This window comes from Corvus brachyrhynchos, unplaced genomic scaffold (genome assembly GCF_000691975.1).
Source record: "Corvus brachyrhynchos isolate BGI_N302 unplaced genomic scaffold, ASM69197v1 scaffold52, whole genome shotgun sequence".
Lineage (NCBI taxonomy): Eukaryota > Metazoa > Chordata > Aves > Passeriformes > Corvidae > Corvus > Corvus brachyrhynchos.
The window spans coordinates 3,831,018-3,849,830 of record NW_008237221.1 but is presented as its reverse complement, the minus strand read 5'-3'; the positions used below and the strand labels follow the sequence as shown (position 1 = coordinate 3,849,830).

The 18,813-nt window shown below is 37.9% G+C and overlaps 1 protein-coding gene across 1 annotated transcript in view; it reads right to left on the bottom strand.

Annotated features, from left to right (window-relative positions):
• WDR37 (WD repeat domain 37) overlaps positions 1–18,813 on the bottom strand; it is a 42,698-nt gene that overhangs the window by 9,827 nt on the left and 14,058 nt on the right. Inside the window, exons 6-11 of the mRNA XM_008629666.2 lie at positions 16,950–17,085; positions 15,526–15,597; positions 13,509–13,553; positions 10,337–10,413; positions 8,354–8,591; positions 7,679–7,820 (exon numbers count right to left, since the gene is read on the bottom strand). Of these exons, the coding sequence (XP_008627888.1) occupies positions 7,679–7,820; positions 8,354–8,591; positions 10,337–10,413; positions 13,509–13,553; positions 15,526–15,597; positions 16,950–17,085 (710 nt within the window). The remainder of the gene's footprint in view (positions 1–7,678; positions 7,821–8,353; positions 8,592–10,336; positions 10,414–13,508; positions 13,554–15,525; positions 15,598–16,949; positions 17,086–18,813) is intronic.

Below are 18,813 nucleotides of genomic sequence, written 5' to 3'. Positions count from 1 at the left end.
TCATCTGTGTGTGGGATGAAAATGCACCAAACCAGAGCTTTCAGATAAATTTATTCAAGGTAACTTGAATACATACATTTACATACAATTGTATGCAAGCAGCAAAATTTGAGGGCTCAAATATGCCTCTCATTTTAAGTAGTAAAATTCAGAAACAAAACCTAAAGGAAGCTCAATTTGGTATCACATTTTCTGCACAAGTTTCCTTTATTTTAGGGGAACAAAGCATATCCCCACACCAAGCAGTCTGCAGTCTGAGGGGAAGCCAGGACCTGTGTTTAAAACCTCCAGATGCGGACGACCCCACTGCCCATCTCAACAGGAGATGGCACTGACCACAGGAGTCCCAGGTAAGCAGCACACCAGTACTGCACATCTGAGTGCATTCAGGTTTCAGAAATGCTAAAAGCACTCGATTCCAGGAAGAGCTACAGATATAATTCCCAAAGCCTACCTGTGGATTTATTTCCAAATATCAGCAGAGCTTTTTTCTTCAACTTGAGAAACAGTAAGAACACATCACGGAATCACAGACTCAATTATGTTGGAAAAGACCTCTGAGATCATCCAGTCCAACCTATGACCAAACACCACCACGTCAATCAGACCATGGCACTGAGTGCCATGTCCAGTCTTTCCTAAACAGCTCCAGGGACAGTGACTCCACCACCTCACTGGGCAGCCCATTCCAATGTCTGATCACCCCTTCTGTGAAAAATTCCTCCTAATGTCCAACCTAAACCTCTATGGGCACAGCTTGCAGCCATTTCCTCTCATTCTGTCACTGGCTGCCTGGGAGAAGAGGCCAAGCCCCACCTCTTGTCAGGCAGTTGCAGAGAGCAATAAAATCCACCCTGACCTTCCTCTTCTCCAGGAATTAACAAAGCTTTACCATTTAAACCAGAGATACACGTTTCATGACGCTTGCAGAAAACTGCCAGTATCTGCCTTTCTCACTATCTGTCATAAAATAATAAAATTATGCAAGATTGAAAACAGTTAACTAGCTTTTATAAGAATTTCTCAACGCTAAGTTAGTAGTTAGTTAAGGTGCAAATATTTTTAAATCCATTTCATCACATTTATGAGGGGATTAAAAAAGTTCCATTTATTCCTGCACCACTGCTGCATACGTTACCTGAGCTCAAGATAGGATACAAAGGCCTCTCGCTATCCTCCTCTCTGGGTCGGTTGAAAAAAAATCGTAACACTCTTTAGTGCATGCATTCAATATAGAATTAAGATTCTCTTGATCTATTGTAGTGAGGCTTAAAGCACTCAAAACCAATTGGATACAGACTTATCATCTACATCTTTTTTAAAGCAATTGACAAAACTCTAAAGTCTAACACTGAGTGCAACCAAACTTTGTTACATATCCCATTCCCCAAAATAAAATACTTAAAGGATTTTTTTTCTTTTAGCTACAGAGCTTTTAATTTTAAGCACTTACTCTTAAAGAGTACGTTATTCAAAATTTCTTGTACTTCTCCATTAATTAGGAAGCAATATTTGCCTTGAGGAAGTCCATCTGACACCAGAAAATGTTGAAGAACAAAAAGGAAACAAAATTATCAAAAGAATATTCATTTTCAAATTGCCTTTTTTTGGCACTTTGGTAACTCCATGACAGTATCAGGTTGGGGGAACGTTAGGCGAGAAAATTGGGAATTCAAGCTGCGCAAGAGAGCAAGGAGAGGCAACCTGGATGGGCTGAAGGCATGTAAAACATGCTGGCCCTAGTCTGTCCTGAAACAGATCTATGAAGAAGCACTCAGCATGGGAAGTGAGGCAAATTCAAAGCTGGATCCCTGGGGTTATCAGTCATTAAGGCTGCTAACAAGTCTAAGAAAACTGTTGATTCCTTAGCATGTTACCTGTATGTAGTAACTGTAAACCGAAAGGTTTTGTAAACATGTTCAGAAGCACTAGAAGCATTTTAAAAAGCTAACCCTAGGGCTTCAAGCCCAGGCCATAATCTTCATTTAAAGAATATTCAACATGCAAATGTAGGATCAGAACAGTGTGTGAAATGCAAATTTGGAGCCTTTTCTCAATAAAATGCAAGAGGGGAAAAAAGCCCTCAGCAGACAAAACAAGGTAGGAATACTAACAGCAATATCACAACCATCTAAGTTAATCAGTGAGGCTTGGGGAGAAAACTGAATGTTTCATCACAAAAATTTTGCATTTCTTACAGAACCTAGATTGAGATATCCCCACATGGTGAATGCCTAAGGCATTCTTTGATGAGAAACAACAGAAAAATGGTAGACAAAGCATCACTAAAATCATTTTGTGTTAGACTGATCAAACTCCACTGATAGCATCCAACTTGTTACATTTTGTTTGGCACAAAAGGTTTTGACTAAAAGCCCAAGCACAGAATTAGTCAAAGGTGCAAAGCTTGCATTTTTAGGACTACATCCACAAATGCTTTACCTTCACCAAGAAAGTGTGGTTGAATACCTAGCAGTGACCTTGTAATATTGGGTATATCAAGAATAAGACTGCTTTCCAACAGGGATGTCCAATGACATCGCTGCCTGGAGAAAAGGCACTTCCCCCTGCCATGACTTGCTCTTTCATGAACAATATATTCAACACAGACACAAATAAGATATGAGAATTAAATCTTGCAGACCAAAGAACCTGAGAAAGACAACTGATCTTGGCAAACCCAAGTGTCCACAAAAACTAAAGCAATTATTACGCTCTTGAAACAGAATGCCATTTTGACATTAACTGTCAATTCACTAAATGTCAGATTCAGCCCAGCATCCCAATCAGCAGCTGCTTAGTAATTTTCCTATTTTTTAGTGCAGATTCTTCAGCAAGCATAAGGGTTGGAAAATAAAAAGTTGAAATAAGACATATTTGCAATTCTCTAATTTCAGAGTTCTCAGGATGAAGCACAACTCACCATCCAGCTGCACATTCAGAGACATACAGGCAGCAAATGAACAGGAACTTTCCCTTCTGGTCTCTTAGAGCCACACAAGCAGAGTGAAAGGAGATGGAATATGCTGCAGTCCGAAAGAGCTATAAGCTCTTTGTAAGAAATAACATAAGATCCATGATCAGCGTTTTTTTTCCGGAGTTTGCCCAGAAAGTAACATAAGGATACAGATTTCACAGCTAAGACACATTCATGCTTGACACACTGGCTCAATCGAGCCACAAACATCACTAAGTTTGAAAAGTAGCAAACAAACTTTGTCATTTTCTTGGGCTAGGACAAAAGTACTCGCTCAAATTTATGGGGTTTTTAAAGATCAAAAATGCATTTAATTGCCATGACAAGGTGGTGCATAACTATATACTGAACAATCAAGAAGCATTAACAAAGGATATTCACTTAAGGAGAGCAACCCAAAGCTGCTTCTGAAGACATCACTTTATTCTTGAAGGATGGCATTTGCAAGTCCAGACTTGGAAGCCCTGCATAGTTTTTTTCAAGCATTTCAAGAGCAATGTCCCCAACCACTGTGTACCTCTGACAGTCACTAAAGAAAACAAAACCCTTTATTATTTATCAATTAACTTTTCAGCTACATATGAGCATCAACATACTACAAATGTATAGTAAAAGCACTGCTTAGTTTAAAAAGTGTGCAAGAATCCACTAGTTAATAAACATTCTGTTGCCCCCAAGGTATTAATTTATTTCCAATGTTACTAAATTGTCAGAACAAATGTATAAAATCTGTAAAGTACTGGCTAGACTTGTACAGACTAAGATTTTTTTTTTTAAAGCTACAAATGGTAAAAATTACCAACATTAGGATTTTAGAAGGCTCCACACATCAAGACAGTCCTGCACATGCAGAGTGCTCAAAGGGACAGAAAAACTCATCAAGTAGATATGCAAGAGCATGTTAACATGCCCAGAGTTACTCAACTAGGCCACCGTGTTGGGAAAAGCAAGGCCTTCACAGCTGGGACAAGACAGGCTGTGCAGGTGATGGCAAAGGAAAGCACAAGTGAAGTGAAATGAAAACTGCCATGTAGATGCCAGAACCATTTTGCTCCTCAGATCAGAACAAAACCTCAGTTCAATTTGAAGAGCTCTAATCAATAACCTCTAAATTGAATAATTTCTCAATAAGAGAACAGCTGTTATTATCAATCATGTATTTCAAAGCAGTATCTGCTGGAAAAAAGGTATTGGAATTTGAGTCACCAGTATAATTTTCTGAGGCTTTAACTCAGGAAATCAATTTAATTAACAGGCAACAAGTTAGTGCCTGGATTATAAAATAAATGTAGCCTTTTCCCAGGGCTCTGTTAAACTCCTCATATGAGGATGTGATTGGGGATTCACAGCACTAGTAAGACAAATTCCTATTGCTGCACACATAAAACCAGATAATAACAAAGATTTATATTTAAGGAAACATCAGTCTTATTTCCACATCATTTCGTATTTTTTTCATCAGCAGAGAATAAGTAAGGGAGATGAACTGGGGGCACAGCAAATCTAAAACAGTAAGTGACAAGATACTTTACCTGCTGTGTCAGCAGGGCACAGGCAAGTAAGTCATGTATTGAACTGAAGCAGTCATATTTATAGACACACACAGAGTATATGAAAAATGTAAACAAGCAATGTTTACAGAACTGGAAACTTCCATGGGAAGATACAACTTCAAAAAAGACACTAGGTGACTGCAGGCTTGAAGTGCAAAAGCACTATCAATGCACTATACTAAGTCTATAAATGTCAAAATATACTTAGAAACACACTTTGAGGCAAAACACATAGCTTGTAAATAAGAACAGAAAATATAGGAAACTTTTATAAGTAATACAGGAAACAAAGCTTTTGAAGATAAAAAAACAGAACACAGAAACTGAAGCTAGACAGACTCAGACTAGGGAAGCACAAAAAGTTTAGCAAAGAAGTTAAACACTGCAACAGGCAACATACAGAATTTACCAAGAGATAAGTTGAAATCTTTATCATTGGAACAACCTAACATAATGTTGTCAATTCTAAAATTACCTCCTAATTCAAAACAGGTATCAATGCAAGCAGCTCAAGACAGACACCTTGACCACAACAATTCCTTCTGGCCTTACCGGATGAGAATTTATTTTCTTAAATTGCCTTAGTAGTAGATGATAAGAAAAAATCTGCTTTTAATGAAGCTATGCTCAGGACACCAAAATAAAAGGTGATTTCTTAGGATCTTAGGATTTCTCGTGATCTTAAGATACAAACAATCTCTCATAGATGATGACATACCATCACTTTGACATACAGGACAATGCACTGCAACTCTTCATCTTCTGGCATCAATTAACTCTATAAAAGCTTTATATACTCTGTCTATAACAGGATTCTATAGTCTCTCAACACATCGGCATCAGTTTTATTTTTCACACGATAACGAGCCATTTCGAGTAAACCTCCAGTGTCGTTCATTAAGCTAATTAGAGGAAGCTGAGATCGCACCGCCGTCTCCGCGCCGGGCCGGGCCGGGCGCCCGCCGCGGTGCGGTGCTGCCACCTGCTGGTGAGCGGCTGTAGCGCGGATCCCCCGCCAGGAGGAAGGGATCGGATGGAGAGAGATTTTGGGTGCTGCGACACAATAAACACGGAATGCTGGCCTCATGATTGAGATGTTTGGCATCTAATTATATTGGCTTAGCGCATTAAGAGTTGATCTGGTGAAACACACTGGGAAAAAATAGCTGCTCTGTGAGCTCCAGACTCAACAGGTACGACTCAGCCAGAGGGTGTTAAAACTTACGGTTGAGGACTCTAAATCATCAGTGTTAACAACTGTAACATCCAATTTACAGAAATGATGCCAAGGGCCTATCCAAATATTAAATACTTGGCATATTGTTCAAATAGACATTCAGAAAAGCCAAAGAAGTGTCTCTTGTGTATGTATTTTCCACAACAGATAAAACAGTTTCTTCTATGCTGCTTAACGTGAGAAGATTGTTAGTGTTGATTAGAAAACAATTTAAAAATATTTTGCCAGTAGGCAGTACAATAAAGGAACAAAAATAAAATTCCTCAAAGTATGTCTCAACTGCAAAAATACCAACCCCCCCATCTCTGCTCTAACTGTACTCCTCAGTGAAACACCTTCTGTAACAGAATTACCCCTTCCACAAATCAGAGACCTCTGCAGCCCTGGCCACTGAAAAGTAAAGTCAGTTGTGAGACCCTCAAATTTAGGGTGCATTTGGTGAAAAAGCCTATGTCAATACTAAAAACTCATACATTCAAAGTTAAAAACAGAGACAGTTGATAAAGCACACAAACACAAACATGAAGACGATTAAAAGCTAGAATAAGAGTGACTGAAGAGGTTGCACAAGGTCTACTCCATTCCTAAAAAATAAACTCTCTGCTAGTTTATAGGTCTCAGCAATAGAAGCCAAAACACCAGCTAACAGTTTTTACAGTATGCACCATCACCCAAGATCAACATCATTTGGTCTCAGCAAGCATATAGGAAAACAGAAACTTGGTCAGTCTTGGTCATTTCTCTGAAAAAATGTCCTGGGACAAAGCAGTTAATCAGCTTGGGAAAAAATGCAAGCACCAAGGGATACAAAACCTTCCAATTTTATATGACATTCTAAGAAAAGTGGTAGAAGAACACAAAAGTGATGAGATTAAACAATTCTAGGATGCAGGCCACAAAATCAAGCTTACTGCTCTATCAGGAGAAGATGCCTACTTATACAGATGATTGTGAAGCACCAAGTAATTTATCAAGCTCAGGAGTCCAGGGTAGGGGGGTTAAAGAGGTTTTAGTTTTTATATAGGCTAGTCAATAGCTAAAAAAATGAAAAAGTGGATACTGAAATCAGTCATAATGTAAATTACGCATTTGAATTAATAAAAACCAGAAATGTGAATAAATATTTGTGGTTTGTATTTTGAGCTAGGATTAGCAATCACATTTTATTCTGAAGGAGGGAGGTGAAATTTTTTCTGAAACATTCAAGCTCAAACATTCACTAGTCTCAAAAAGAGATTTGCTTCTTTGGGTAAAGTATTTCCAAGTTACACCTGCATTTTCTATGTATCAGAATTCCAAAAAACAGAAAGGTAAGTAAACACCAGAACACAGATTCTCATGACTATATTTGTCCATATCCAATAGTAGTCAGTACAACAACATTAAGCCTAAATTGGTAACTAAAAATGTTACATCAGAATCACTGTTTTGACAGAACATGGCAGTTGGTGCCCATACTTTTATTTCTTATTTTATGTAAAAATTAGAAGCTTTTAAGAGTGAAAATTAATCCTTTTTTTATCCACTGGTTTCAAAGGAGTAACCTTTACTTCACACTGAGTATCAAGACAAGCAGAGGCAATCTGCTTGATCCACTGCCTCACAGCAATAACCCCAAACTGCAGGCATAACCAATGCCAAAAAGAACCTCATACCTTAAATCACCTTTAATTGTAACAGTTTTTATCAGGACTTACCACATGAGCAATAGCACACCAAGAGCCCTGGCTGTTGTTTTGGAAATTACGTACTGCTGTGCTACATTAGAAGGAGGACAGTTGGGGGTTTCTGTGAAAATCACTCTTACAAAACAGGAATTAACTCAGTACCTCAAAAAGAGCATGGGAACAGTTCTGGCCAAATTTGCAACTTTTTGAACTTGTAAAAACTTGTGAAAGAGCTGTCACTTACTCTGTGTGGCCCTGAAAGACATTCACAGAATGGATAGAAGGATCTCTGAAATCCCACAGGCGGAAGGTGGTGTCGCGTGACGATGTCACCACGAGACGCTGGGTGGGATGTGTACAACAATGTGTGAGCTCTTGGTCGTGCCCTACAATCACACATGAGAACAAGTAAGGTAACGAAAACCAGACTTTTCATTTCCACATACACTTGGAATAAAATGCTGATGATTTTTTCCTCTTTTTCCTAAACAGAAAGGAATAATGATCATTCTGAACTTTAATCCTGTTACTGCTGTAAAAGTTTGGGAATGTGTTTGAAGGCAAAAACCACACTACTTATTTCACATTCAGTAGTGCAGGTTATTGCTGCTTAACACACCATGAACACAGCAAAAGCCTTTCGCAAGAACTAAAATCTGGGTACATTCAATTTGGGTACGTTCAATTTAAACACAACTATCTTCATAGGTTAAATCATAAGCTTAAAAGAAGACAAATTCATGCTCAGGGGATTTACAAGATTGCAATTTTAGAAACTGTTACAACACTGAGCAGCAGATGGTACACACTCATACTGCTCCAGAGAAACAACTTACTTTTCTCAATGTTTTAGTTGCTACAAATAATCCCACTTATAAAAACAAACCACCAATTTAATTTTTTGTGAGTGAACAAATACCTGTAAGAGAATGGACAAGTTCAGAAGTCTCTACATCATACAGGTTTGCTGTCCTGTCCCATGATGCTGTCACAGCTTGCTTCCCCCCAACAAGCCAGTCGGCTGCTATGACCACTCCTTGATGGCTTTTCAGTGAAGTTAATGGGGCTCTGACAGTGGGGCAATCACTGGAACCATCTCCATCTCCATCAGGTTCATCTTTATCTGAGCATTCAACTTCATCTTCTCCAGACACTTGCTGTAAAATGCAAGAGAAAAAAAGATGCAGAATAAAAGGGAAGGAATGTCTCTAAGTTACATTTTGCAGGGTAAATGCTTCCCAATCCCCTAAACATGAATGTGGGTAAATTAATTCTGCTACACCCAGCCGATTCCAGTACTCCATATCACAAACTTGGTTGAAGGACCAGTGAGTTAATTTAACCAGTGAGTTAAATGCAGTTTTAATAACTCCTTTTAACAACTTGCTGATGTGCAGCTGAGGGAACTGGAGGTGTTCAGCCTGGAGAAAAGGAGGCTCAGGGGAGACCTCATTGCTCTCTACAACTCTCTGAAAGGATGGTGCAGCCAGGTGGGCGTCAGTCTCTTCTCTCAAGGAAAAAGTGATAGGACAAGAGGAAGCATCCTCAAGTAGCACCAGGGAATGTTTAGACTGGCTATCAGGAAAAATGCCTTCACCAAAAGGGTTATTAAGCCTTGGAACAGGCTACCCAGGGAAGTGGGGAAATCAACATCCCCGGGGGTATCTAAAAGACAGGTAGATGTGACCCTTAAGGACATGGTTTAGGGCTTTAGCAGTGTGGGGTTAACAGCTGGACTTGATCTTAAGAGTTTTTTTCCAATCTAAATGATTCTATGATTCTACTTCATCTTAAAATCTCCTCCAAACTCTTTAGCTCTGAGTATCTGTCCCCTTTACTATCTGCTAAGTGTATTACCCTAGAGTTTCATTGCAGCACATTATCAAGGGACTTTTTCCTTTCAATTTTTAAGGGTAGGAAGCATCTAACAGGACACTGACTATATTAATCTTTGGGAAGACAATAATTTACAGACATTTTTATCCATTAAAATCAAATCATTACATCAATATTTGTCTGTTGGCTGATACATAGTCATCATGCAGTGCTGATGTAAACTGGACGCAAAAAAAAAATTCTTTTGCTCATCATTAAACATCATTCTCTGAACTCCTTTTTCACTTACACAAGACAAAAACATCTTTCTTTTATGTTACTTGGGTGTGGAAAAGATAACATTTTTATTTTCTTTCAAAATGGAAATGCCAAATCAAATAAACTGAATCAAACATTTTCCATTCAGAAATCTATCTCGTATTATACAGCCAACTCCTGCCCCTACTTAGCCTGCTGTGAAACTCATGCTATAAGCTATGTTTTCTTCACAATTTAGTAAGGGTGGTTTTAAGTAAAATAAGCATTTGACAGGCTAGAGTAAACACTGACTAAATAAAGGCCTGGGGACAACAACATCAGACAATGTGATGTGTTCTGGAAAGGGTTGATTAGAAATCAATAAAGACTCAATTAAATAAATGCTAAAATTGCAAGTCTTTTTCATCAGTTTTCAATCCACAGCAACTATAGCTAATACTAGTAACTATAGCTAATACTTGTGCCTTGGTAAGTTAAGCTACAAAAATTTAGCTAGTTTAAAAAGCACTTCATTATACTTTTACAGTTCATTTACATATTTACTACCTTGAACAAGAAGTTGATTCATCTCCTTGCAGCTGTAAATTCTGTTCTGCACCAAATGCCTTTGAAAACATGAAGGGAGTCTATTTTCAAAGAAAAGCTGAAATATAGCTGTTCAACTAAAACCTTAAAATCCCACCTTTGGCAGTCCTGAGATCCTGTATTTCTTAATTATGTGTAAATTTAACATTTAGTCTTATCATAAAACCTGTATCTGATGAAATTGCTGTGCAATTAGTTTAGTTGCAGTAGGTTGATTGCTTACATTGCAGTCTGCAGTTGGCTGAGGTGTAGGCAACTGTACTATGTACCTCCAGATGTGAGCAGTCTGGTCTCCAGATGCTGCACAGAGGAAAAGAGGTAAAAAAAAGAGAGAGAAAATAAATAAGAGCATTTCCATGGGCAATAAAAACAAGCTTTAATATTACATTTAGCAATACTGTCTAAGTTGCATCTATCTTTCCTAACAGATACCCTTATGAACTTCATGGTAAGCAAGTCTCAACATCTCAGATGTAACTCATTATGCAAGACGTAAGTAGCTACCAAATTAATCACTCCTACAGTGAAACATACATTTGAATACTACACATCAGAACACGAGTCTCACCGCTGTTCAATATGTGACATTTGGATACATCACCAGGTATTCATTTATTGTTTCTCAAAATACTGGGGTTCTTTATTCAATGATTTCTTCCATTAAATATTTTTACTGTGGTTTTAATGAGAAACCCAAAATAGCAAGTGTAAGCTATTCCTCTTCTGCCTTATGACTCAGCTTAACTAGTAGCAGTTTACAGCTCAGCAGGTACCATGTGATTTTAAACTCCATCTGTTTTAAAATGGACTTATTCATTATTAACTAAGGCAAAACTCAAGATTGTCCTTGCTATGGTCAGAACGAATATGTTCCAGTACCTGAGGGGTACCAAGCCGAATGGTTTAGATAGAGAAAAACAGTTTGTAATTAGTATGCAAAATTCTGGCAAGCTCAATGTATATGAAAGTACTAGGAAATGTATCTCATCTAACAGACTAAGAAGGCTGGAAGAAAGCTCAACCTTATATTATTTCTGATGTCACTATTCTGGATCAGCAGCAAGATTTTTTTTTTTTTTTAACCAGTTCTAAATTAATTATCACTGAAGAAAAAGAATCCCTGAGAACTCTCAATTGAAATATTTTGCAGAACCATCTCCCAGAAAAATAATGGGAGAATAAGAATCAAACAAAAGCTGTCTATAGCTAGGTTGGTTTGGGTTTTAAGTCACTTTACATAGTAAAATTGTTTATGGTAACAAAATAATGGCTACAGTTAGCAGATGAAAACAGGAAAATCCAAACAGATAAATCCTAGACAGAAGGCCTGCTACTCCCTACCTTCCTTTTAAGTGCCCACTGTAGATGCAGAAAGCAGAAGTGTTTTAATTTCTAACCTCAGCAGCAATTATCATCATTTTACAATGACTTACCTAATAGCAGCAAATTGAATCCAGACCTCTTTAATCCCAAAGCTAGTATCCTAAATGCTGGACTATATGAACCACAGAATTAGACCAATCAGACAGTTTTCAAACCTGAAGTTGCACTGATGGTACGCTCAGGCCTGAAAACACCTTCACACTAACAGTCTTATTTTCACACTGCTTTTTCGGCACACCCAATAGCGCAGTATCATTCTCCTTTACTTCTGGAAATATCATTTATAGATATATATAGATAGAACAGACTATTTCAATTGGAAAAGACCTACAACAAATCTCCAATTCAACTCTCTGACCACTTCAGGGCTGATCAAAAGTAAAAGTGTGTTGTTAAGAGCATTGTCCAAATGCCTCTTAAACACTGACAGGCCTGGAGCATCAACCGTCTCTCTAGGGAGCCTGTTGCAGGACCTGGCCATCCTCTTGGTAAAATAATGCTTCCTAATATTTAGCCTAAAACTTCCCAGCAGAGCTTTGAGCCATTCCCATGCATCCCATCACTGGCTCTCAGGGGAAAGCGCTCAGCACATCCCTTTCCAATTCCCCTCCTCAGGAAGCTGTAGAGAGCAACAAGGTCATCCCCCAGGTTCCTTTACTCCAAACCAGAGAAACCCAAAGTCTCTACCTGCTTCTCACACAACTTCCCACCATTTCACCAGCTTTGGGGTTCTCCTCTGGACACATTCAAGGACCTTCACAACCTTCTTAAATTGTGGGGCCCAGAACTGCACACAGCACTGCAGGTGAGGCCACACCAACACTGACTCACCTCTTTTGACCAGCTGGTGGTGGGGTGTTTGATGAGGTTTGCCCTCTGGACTGCCCAGGCATACCGCTGACTTAAATCAAGCCTGCTGACAACCAGCACCCCCTGAGCCCTTTCTGCAGGGCTGCGCTCCAGCCACTCCTCTCTCAATTTATACTTGTGCTCAACACTACTCTGCTTTAGCTGCAGCATCTGGCATTTGAACTTGTTAGATTTCATCCCATCCATCATTGCCCAAAGCCCTCGCTTACTTGGATCCCTCTGAAAGGCCTCCTGTCCCTCATGAGAATCAGCAGTACCTCCCAGTTTGGTATCACCAACAAACTTGCGAAAGGTGCATTCAATTCCTGCATCCAGGTCATTGATAAATCTATTGAACAGGGCTGGCTCTAGAACTGATTCCTGAGGAACACCACTGGTGATCCTTTGCCAGCCAGATGCAGCCCCATTCACTAGAACCCTCTGAGCTCTGCCCTTCAGCCAGCTGCCCACATAGCACACCGTGAACCTGCTAATCCCACAGCTGGACAACTTGTCCAGAACAACACTGTGAAGGACAACATCAAAACCCTTACTAAAAACCAGAAAAACTAAATCCACCACATTCCCTTCAGCCACTAGGCAGGTCACCTTATCCTAGAAGGATGTCAAATTAGTTAAACAGGACCTTCCCTTTGTGAATCCATGTTTACAGTGCCTGATGACTGCACTATTCTTTAAATAATAAATTATAATCTCCATATGTTTTTCAGGAACCAAGATTGGATTAACAGGTCTGTAGTTCCATGGATCTTTCCTCACACCCTTCTTGGAATATTGGAGTAACACTAGTCAGAAGGGACCTCTCCAGGCTCCCAAGACCTTTGGTAGATAATCAAGAGGTATCCTGCCATAACACCTACTAGTTCTTTCAGTACTCCGGGATGAATTCCAGAACATTCAGCTGATGTATGATTCTCAGTGTCTGGTTTGGAGCAGGGAAGCACAAATGACACCATGACATGAAAAACACAGATGGCAAGATCTAGCTCTGATTTTTTATGCCTTCAAGTATAAAAATAATTTAGTCAACAAGGATGCTGACAAAGCAATAGGGAGAGAGGCTACAACCAGAACAACTTAGCAAATTACACTTCTTTTCCATCAAGATTAATATACTTAACATATGAAAAAACTTTACATACCTGTAAGAGCCACTTGCTCAGTGGGATGAAACTTTATGGAGTTCACTGTTTGAAACAAAGTAAAGTTTTAAATTAGTATACTAAAAGAATTCTTTCGCCATTATTTTATCATTAAAAGTATTGAAAAATCAAGTCTTCTTAAGTTTTAAGCAACTTTTGGTTGTGATCTTTTAGGTGATATAAAAGTGCAGTACCAAGGAAAGCAGCTGTAATTGATTATACAACAACACATATTTTCTAGAAAGTTATTTCCTGAATCTAGTACAAGTGGTTCATGTTAGAGAGGATAAACAAACCACATTCAAGAAGTACATAAGCTGACAGGGGACAGTGCTCTGGACTTCCATAAAGAGAATTTAAGTATTCATAATTATTTTTAACTTAATGAAAACTTACTATATGTTACCATCAACTTTCTGCTTATTACTTAGGCTTGCAAGAAGAAATGACTGAAAACCTGATGCAAGTAACACAAATGGGATTTCAGTCCTGCAACCATATCAAAACATAATGGCTTCAAAATAGGCCTGCAAGAATTCTATCACCCAACGAAGCTCTTCATTTCATTTCAGTGCATAAGATTCAATTCAAGACAGAATTTAGAAATCATTTCCATTCATTATACAAGTAAAATAGATGCATATGTTGTTGGGAGAGCACGGTGCAATGAGTCTAAAAAGATACTCCTTACACTGAACTAATTCTATGGTGCACCAGCTGCTGGCACCCAAAACCTTTGCACCATTTCAAATCAACTGTCAAACTGTTCAAAAAAAAAGAAGTTTTACTAAATAAAAAATACATTATTTCTAATACAGTTTATAGATGTGTATAGTTACATAAAATTTATATACAGTATAATTTTTTTGTTGTTGTTCAAACACAGTTGTTTAAACACGGCTGTTTAAATATAGGTTAGAACTTCTTATTTTCATAGTTATCCAAATAGCAATTTTAAAAGAAAACTATCAGCATGGAAGTTCAAGTGAGTGAAGTTTTCAAACATGACCTTACAGAACTTAAAGGTCCATACAGCAAGCAACCCGAGATATCTGAACACATTAGTGTGTTACCAGTTTTTTCTATGTATTTATCTTTGTGCTGTAGGAGAGAAAAGTCATACAGCAGAAAGAAAAAGTACAACTCATGGCTGAAGCAGTTCTAGAGAACTTAATTCTATTTGTATCCTTACAAAGTTCCTGTGATGTGCTGAGTTACTTAACTAAACAATCCTGGTCAGTAACTGTGTTCCTCACTTTCCCAGGGTACGATCACTCAAAGTGCTCCATTCTCTACAGCACATTAAAGCTATGGAAAACCTCTCCAATTTTGGTCTATAAAATCCTGTATTGTAACTCATTAAGAGACAGAAGGGGGCGAATCAGATTCTTGTCAAATTGGATACCAAAAATTAGGATTAACATCAAGAACACTCACTGCACTGCACCTCTCCACCCAAGATGGGGTTTAAAAACCCTGTATCCACAATATTCATATTGGTATAAAGAAAGACAAACACCTATATTTAATTAACTGTCTTAAAACTGTCTTAAAAACAAGATCTTAGTATTATGCAGCAAATTATATATGGGATATTAAACAAATAAGTGCAAATAGATATTCACCCAGCATCTGTAGTTTCTAACCCAAATATAACACAGATCCTGCAAGACAGCTAATTTAGGATTATATAAGTCTCCCTTGTTCTCCGCACACAAGAGACCTCAGTAAGTTGTGACATTTAACTTCTGAGTGTCGTAACTGTGCCTGTAAATTTCTTTATATGGACTTGTTTATTCACTTAGCATCTGCAGAACTGTCTTAACGTGCCTCTCCAATAAAGAATCATATTACAAAATGCTCTCTGCATGAAAATTAGTGGAACTTCACAATTGACTTGTTAATGATATTGGCACACCTGCAAGTGAAACCCCAATAAGCATTTCTGTAGCTGGCCAAAACACATTTCCCCCTCCCATGCTCTGTTCCCAGTTTTCACAACATGCCCTTATCTTACCTGAGCCAACATGCCCTACATACTTGACAAGGCACTTCCCTGTTTCTATGCTCCACAGCAAAGCAGTGTGATCTACAAAGATTAAAAAGCAGCTGTAAATAGTTAAAAACATATGATTTTCATTTTTACCCTTTCAACAAACAAGTTATCTTCCACTCTAGCACATACCATATGAAAGATTTTAAATGTAGAACTCTTGACTACCACCTTATATACAAAACATTTTCTTATCATTGTACACGTCTTGCCCAAAAAGTAAAGGTGCTATCCTAATCAGATTAATTTGCAGTAACTATTGAAAGACAAATTCTACTTTTGATATTTTTCCTAACTTGGTTACATGCTTCATATATAATGCTCCAGCTGTGTATCATGAGACTCAGAAAAAATCAGAGAAAGCATCCCATGATGAAAAGGCAGTCACTACAAACAGGAACTCTATGCACAATCTATTTACTTCCTGCATGGAAGTTCCAAATGCATACAGGTCACTGCAGAGCACTAAAAAAATTAATTTAAAAAGGAAATCAAAATGCCTCTCCTTTATCCTGACACACCCAAAATTAAACAATTCAATATTTAAGTGGGTAGTACCTAACGCTGAATTGGAGAATGGCTGTTTCCAAGTTAAATCAGGACAAAGACAAGATGTCACACACAAAGATAAAATGTGCCCCTCAGCAGGCACATAAAAATTGTAACAGGTCAGTCCAAATAGCAGAGGTTTCTGGTCTGTAAATACTGATCTAGTCAGTACCTTCAGATTCTGTTCCAGCTTCCAAAGACTATCACTTCAAATTGACTGATTCTGTCTAGTTATGATTTATTTCCCTAATAATTTTCTAAAACTACACAAATATCTATATTGATTTTTGGACTATAATAGATTTAATGACTTATTCATTAGTACTTGTTCCCCCTCAAGTGGGAAGGAATAAATCTAATAAAGTAAAAAGGACTGAAAATTAACACTTTTAGCTGTCCCTGTGTTCTTAGGCAAAAGACAGAATGCAAGAATACAAGCATATGCAAACTATGACCACGTGTATAGTTTCTATAAAACAAAGACTAAACAATGCTAGGATAGAAAGCCTGCAGGAGTCTCTGTATCCAGCCGTATGAAATTCTGTGCCAGAGGCCTCCCCAGGCAAGCAGCTCCCCATCCCACCCAACATGCGAAGCTGACTAAGGAGAGTATGACCTGCATGGAAGTGAACTGGCACAAGTTTTAGAAAGACCAACAAGTATAATTGAACCCTCTAATGAAAAGGAAATTCCCATTTTAAGAATTTTTCAGCTACAGAATTTCTTTAAAAGGACTCTTTCAGCGTGGAGCTCCGTTTCCAAGTATGCTTTGGATGTGTATTTGCTATAGCTTAGCGACTTAAGCATTTTCTAAACATTCAAGCAACACAAAACTTTACCAGCAGATGCAGTTCCCAACACTACTGGCTGAGTTTTCGCGACACTGACATCCCAAATACCATCCCTGTGGCCAACATATTCCTTTACCAGTTGACAGATTGCCCTTGATGTTGTAGTTTTAAAACTGGATACAATCTGAAATAGCAGAGACACCAACATTTTTTTTCCACATTGATCCAAGATTAAGTAATTATCTCACAAATAAAAACAGACATTAACTTTTCCATGATTCTTTAATGTTCTGACAATACCCTATTGTCAAAATTTTGACATTTGATGGCCGGAAAGTGAGTCTGGATGCAAACATACCTCTCATTTCTTTTTTTTTTCTTTTTTAATAGCAGCCCTTTTACAGAATGCAAGACAAACTATTCTGTACTACAGTAATGCAATCTTATTGGAATAATGAGTTGTACAAGTGCAGAGTGCATTTCCCATTCAGTCTGGGTAAGGATTTTAATGGGAAAAAAAGAAGAAAAAGACCAAACCCAGCAAAAGACCTTAAAACTTTCCTTGCCTATTCCCAAACAAGTACATCTGGTAACTCAGGCAGTCCCTGCTAGCCAGTGTAGTGTCTTTGAAAAAAATGTACTTATTATATAATTCTAGTAAAACCCAGAAACATTCCAATTTAAAACACTCACTGCTGTTTATCTTTAAAACTGCATGAAGCTAATCAAATCAAACATTAACCTGAGAGCATATGCCTGTTTATTTGTGTAATGAAGCTTTTAAAAAAATATGTCAAACTCATCTAAACATTTGATAAGCATGCTCCCTCAAAGTGAAGCTATTAGGGGAAAAACAGAAAAGACTCATTAAATCCAAATTAGTATGTGCATACATAATACCAAATGAAAGGAAGAAAAGTCTAGTAAAACAGTAAAACTACAAGTCACTACAGTGCAGAAATGCTGAAAACACTCAGTATCTACAGAAAGGAACCAAATTGCAGAAATTCTACATTTTCAGATAAAGGGGAGTGCAATATTAAAAAAAAAAAGTTTGTCTTGCTGAACACTTCCAGAGACAACTGAAACCAAGAGTCATGAAAGATGGCTTTAAAAAGTAAAACCACCATTACAAACACCCTATTTTTACCCCACAAGTCTTGAAGCTTATAACTGTTCTTTGAGAAAGACTACCTCAAAAGCTTTGTTAAACTGAAACAAAAAGACAACTTCAATTTATCAGTGTTTTCCTCAGCGTGGAATTACGGGCAGGTATCTGACCAGTTAAATCAAAACCTTTAAATACTTCAACACAAATCACATTAAGACTTATCTACAGCTTAGTAAAAGTTAGAAAGTTAATTAAGTCTACATTTCAGACAGTAAACTACGGTTAAAATCCCATTAGTTTCTGGTATTAAAATAGAAGGTCTTAAGATGTCATTAAAGCAAATTACTTCAAAAAAGGTTTTTAAAGCTAAAAGAAAATCTGCAAGAGCATTCCAAATCCTGAGCATGTCAACTCTCCTATGATGAAATGATAATGCCCTATTTGAATTCCAAATTGTCAGCTAATATGCATTTTGGTTTCACAGCAGCAGAAGGAACAGTCCTTAAAGACGCACTGAAAAGAGAACAGGCTAATGCTAAAGATTATTAGTTCAACCGTACTGCAGAATTTCCTGTATTTTGAACACAATCCTACAGATGCAACTTTCACACTGAACACAGTCCTTAAACTAAATGCACTCGTGTCTGAGAAGCAGAACAGCTGAATTAAGTACTAACAGGAAAGGACTAATACAGCACTCAGCTTAAACTCCAAACCTGGTATTTTCCAGCTCTCAACCCCACATTCAGACTGTGCTTGCATTCTGTCTTTCTAATGTTGAGTCAAACCCTCATGAAAAAT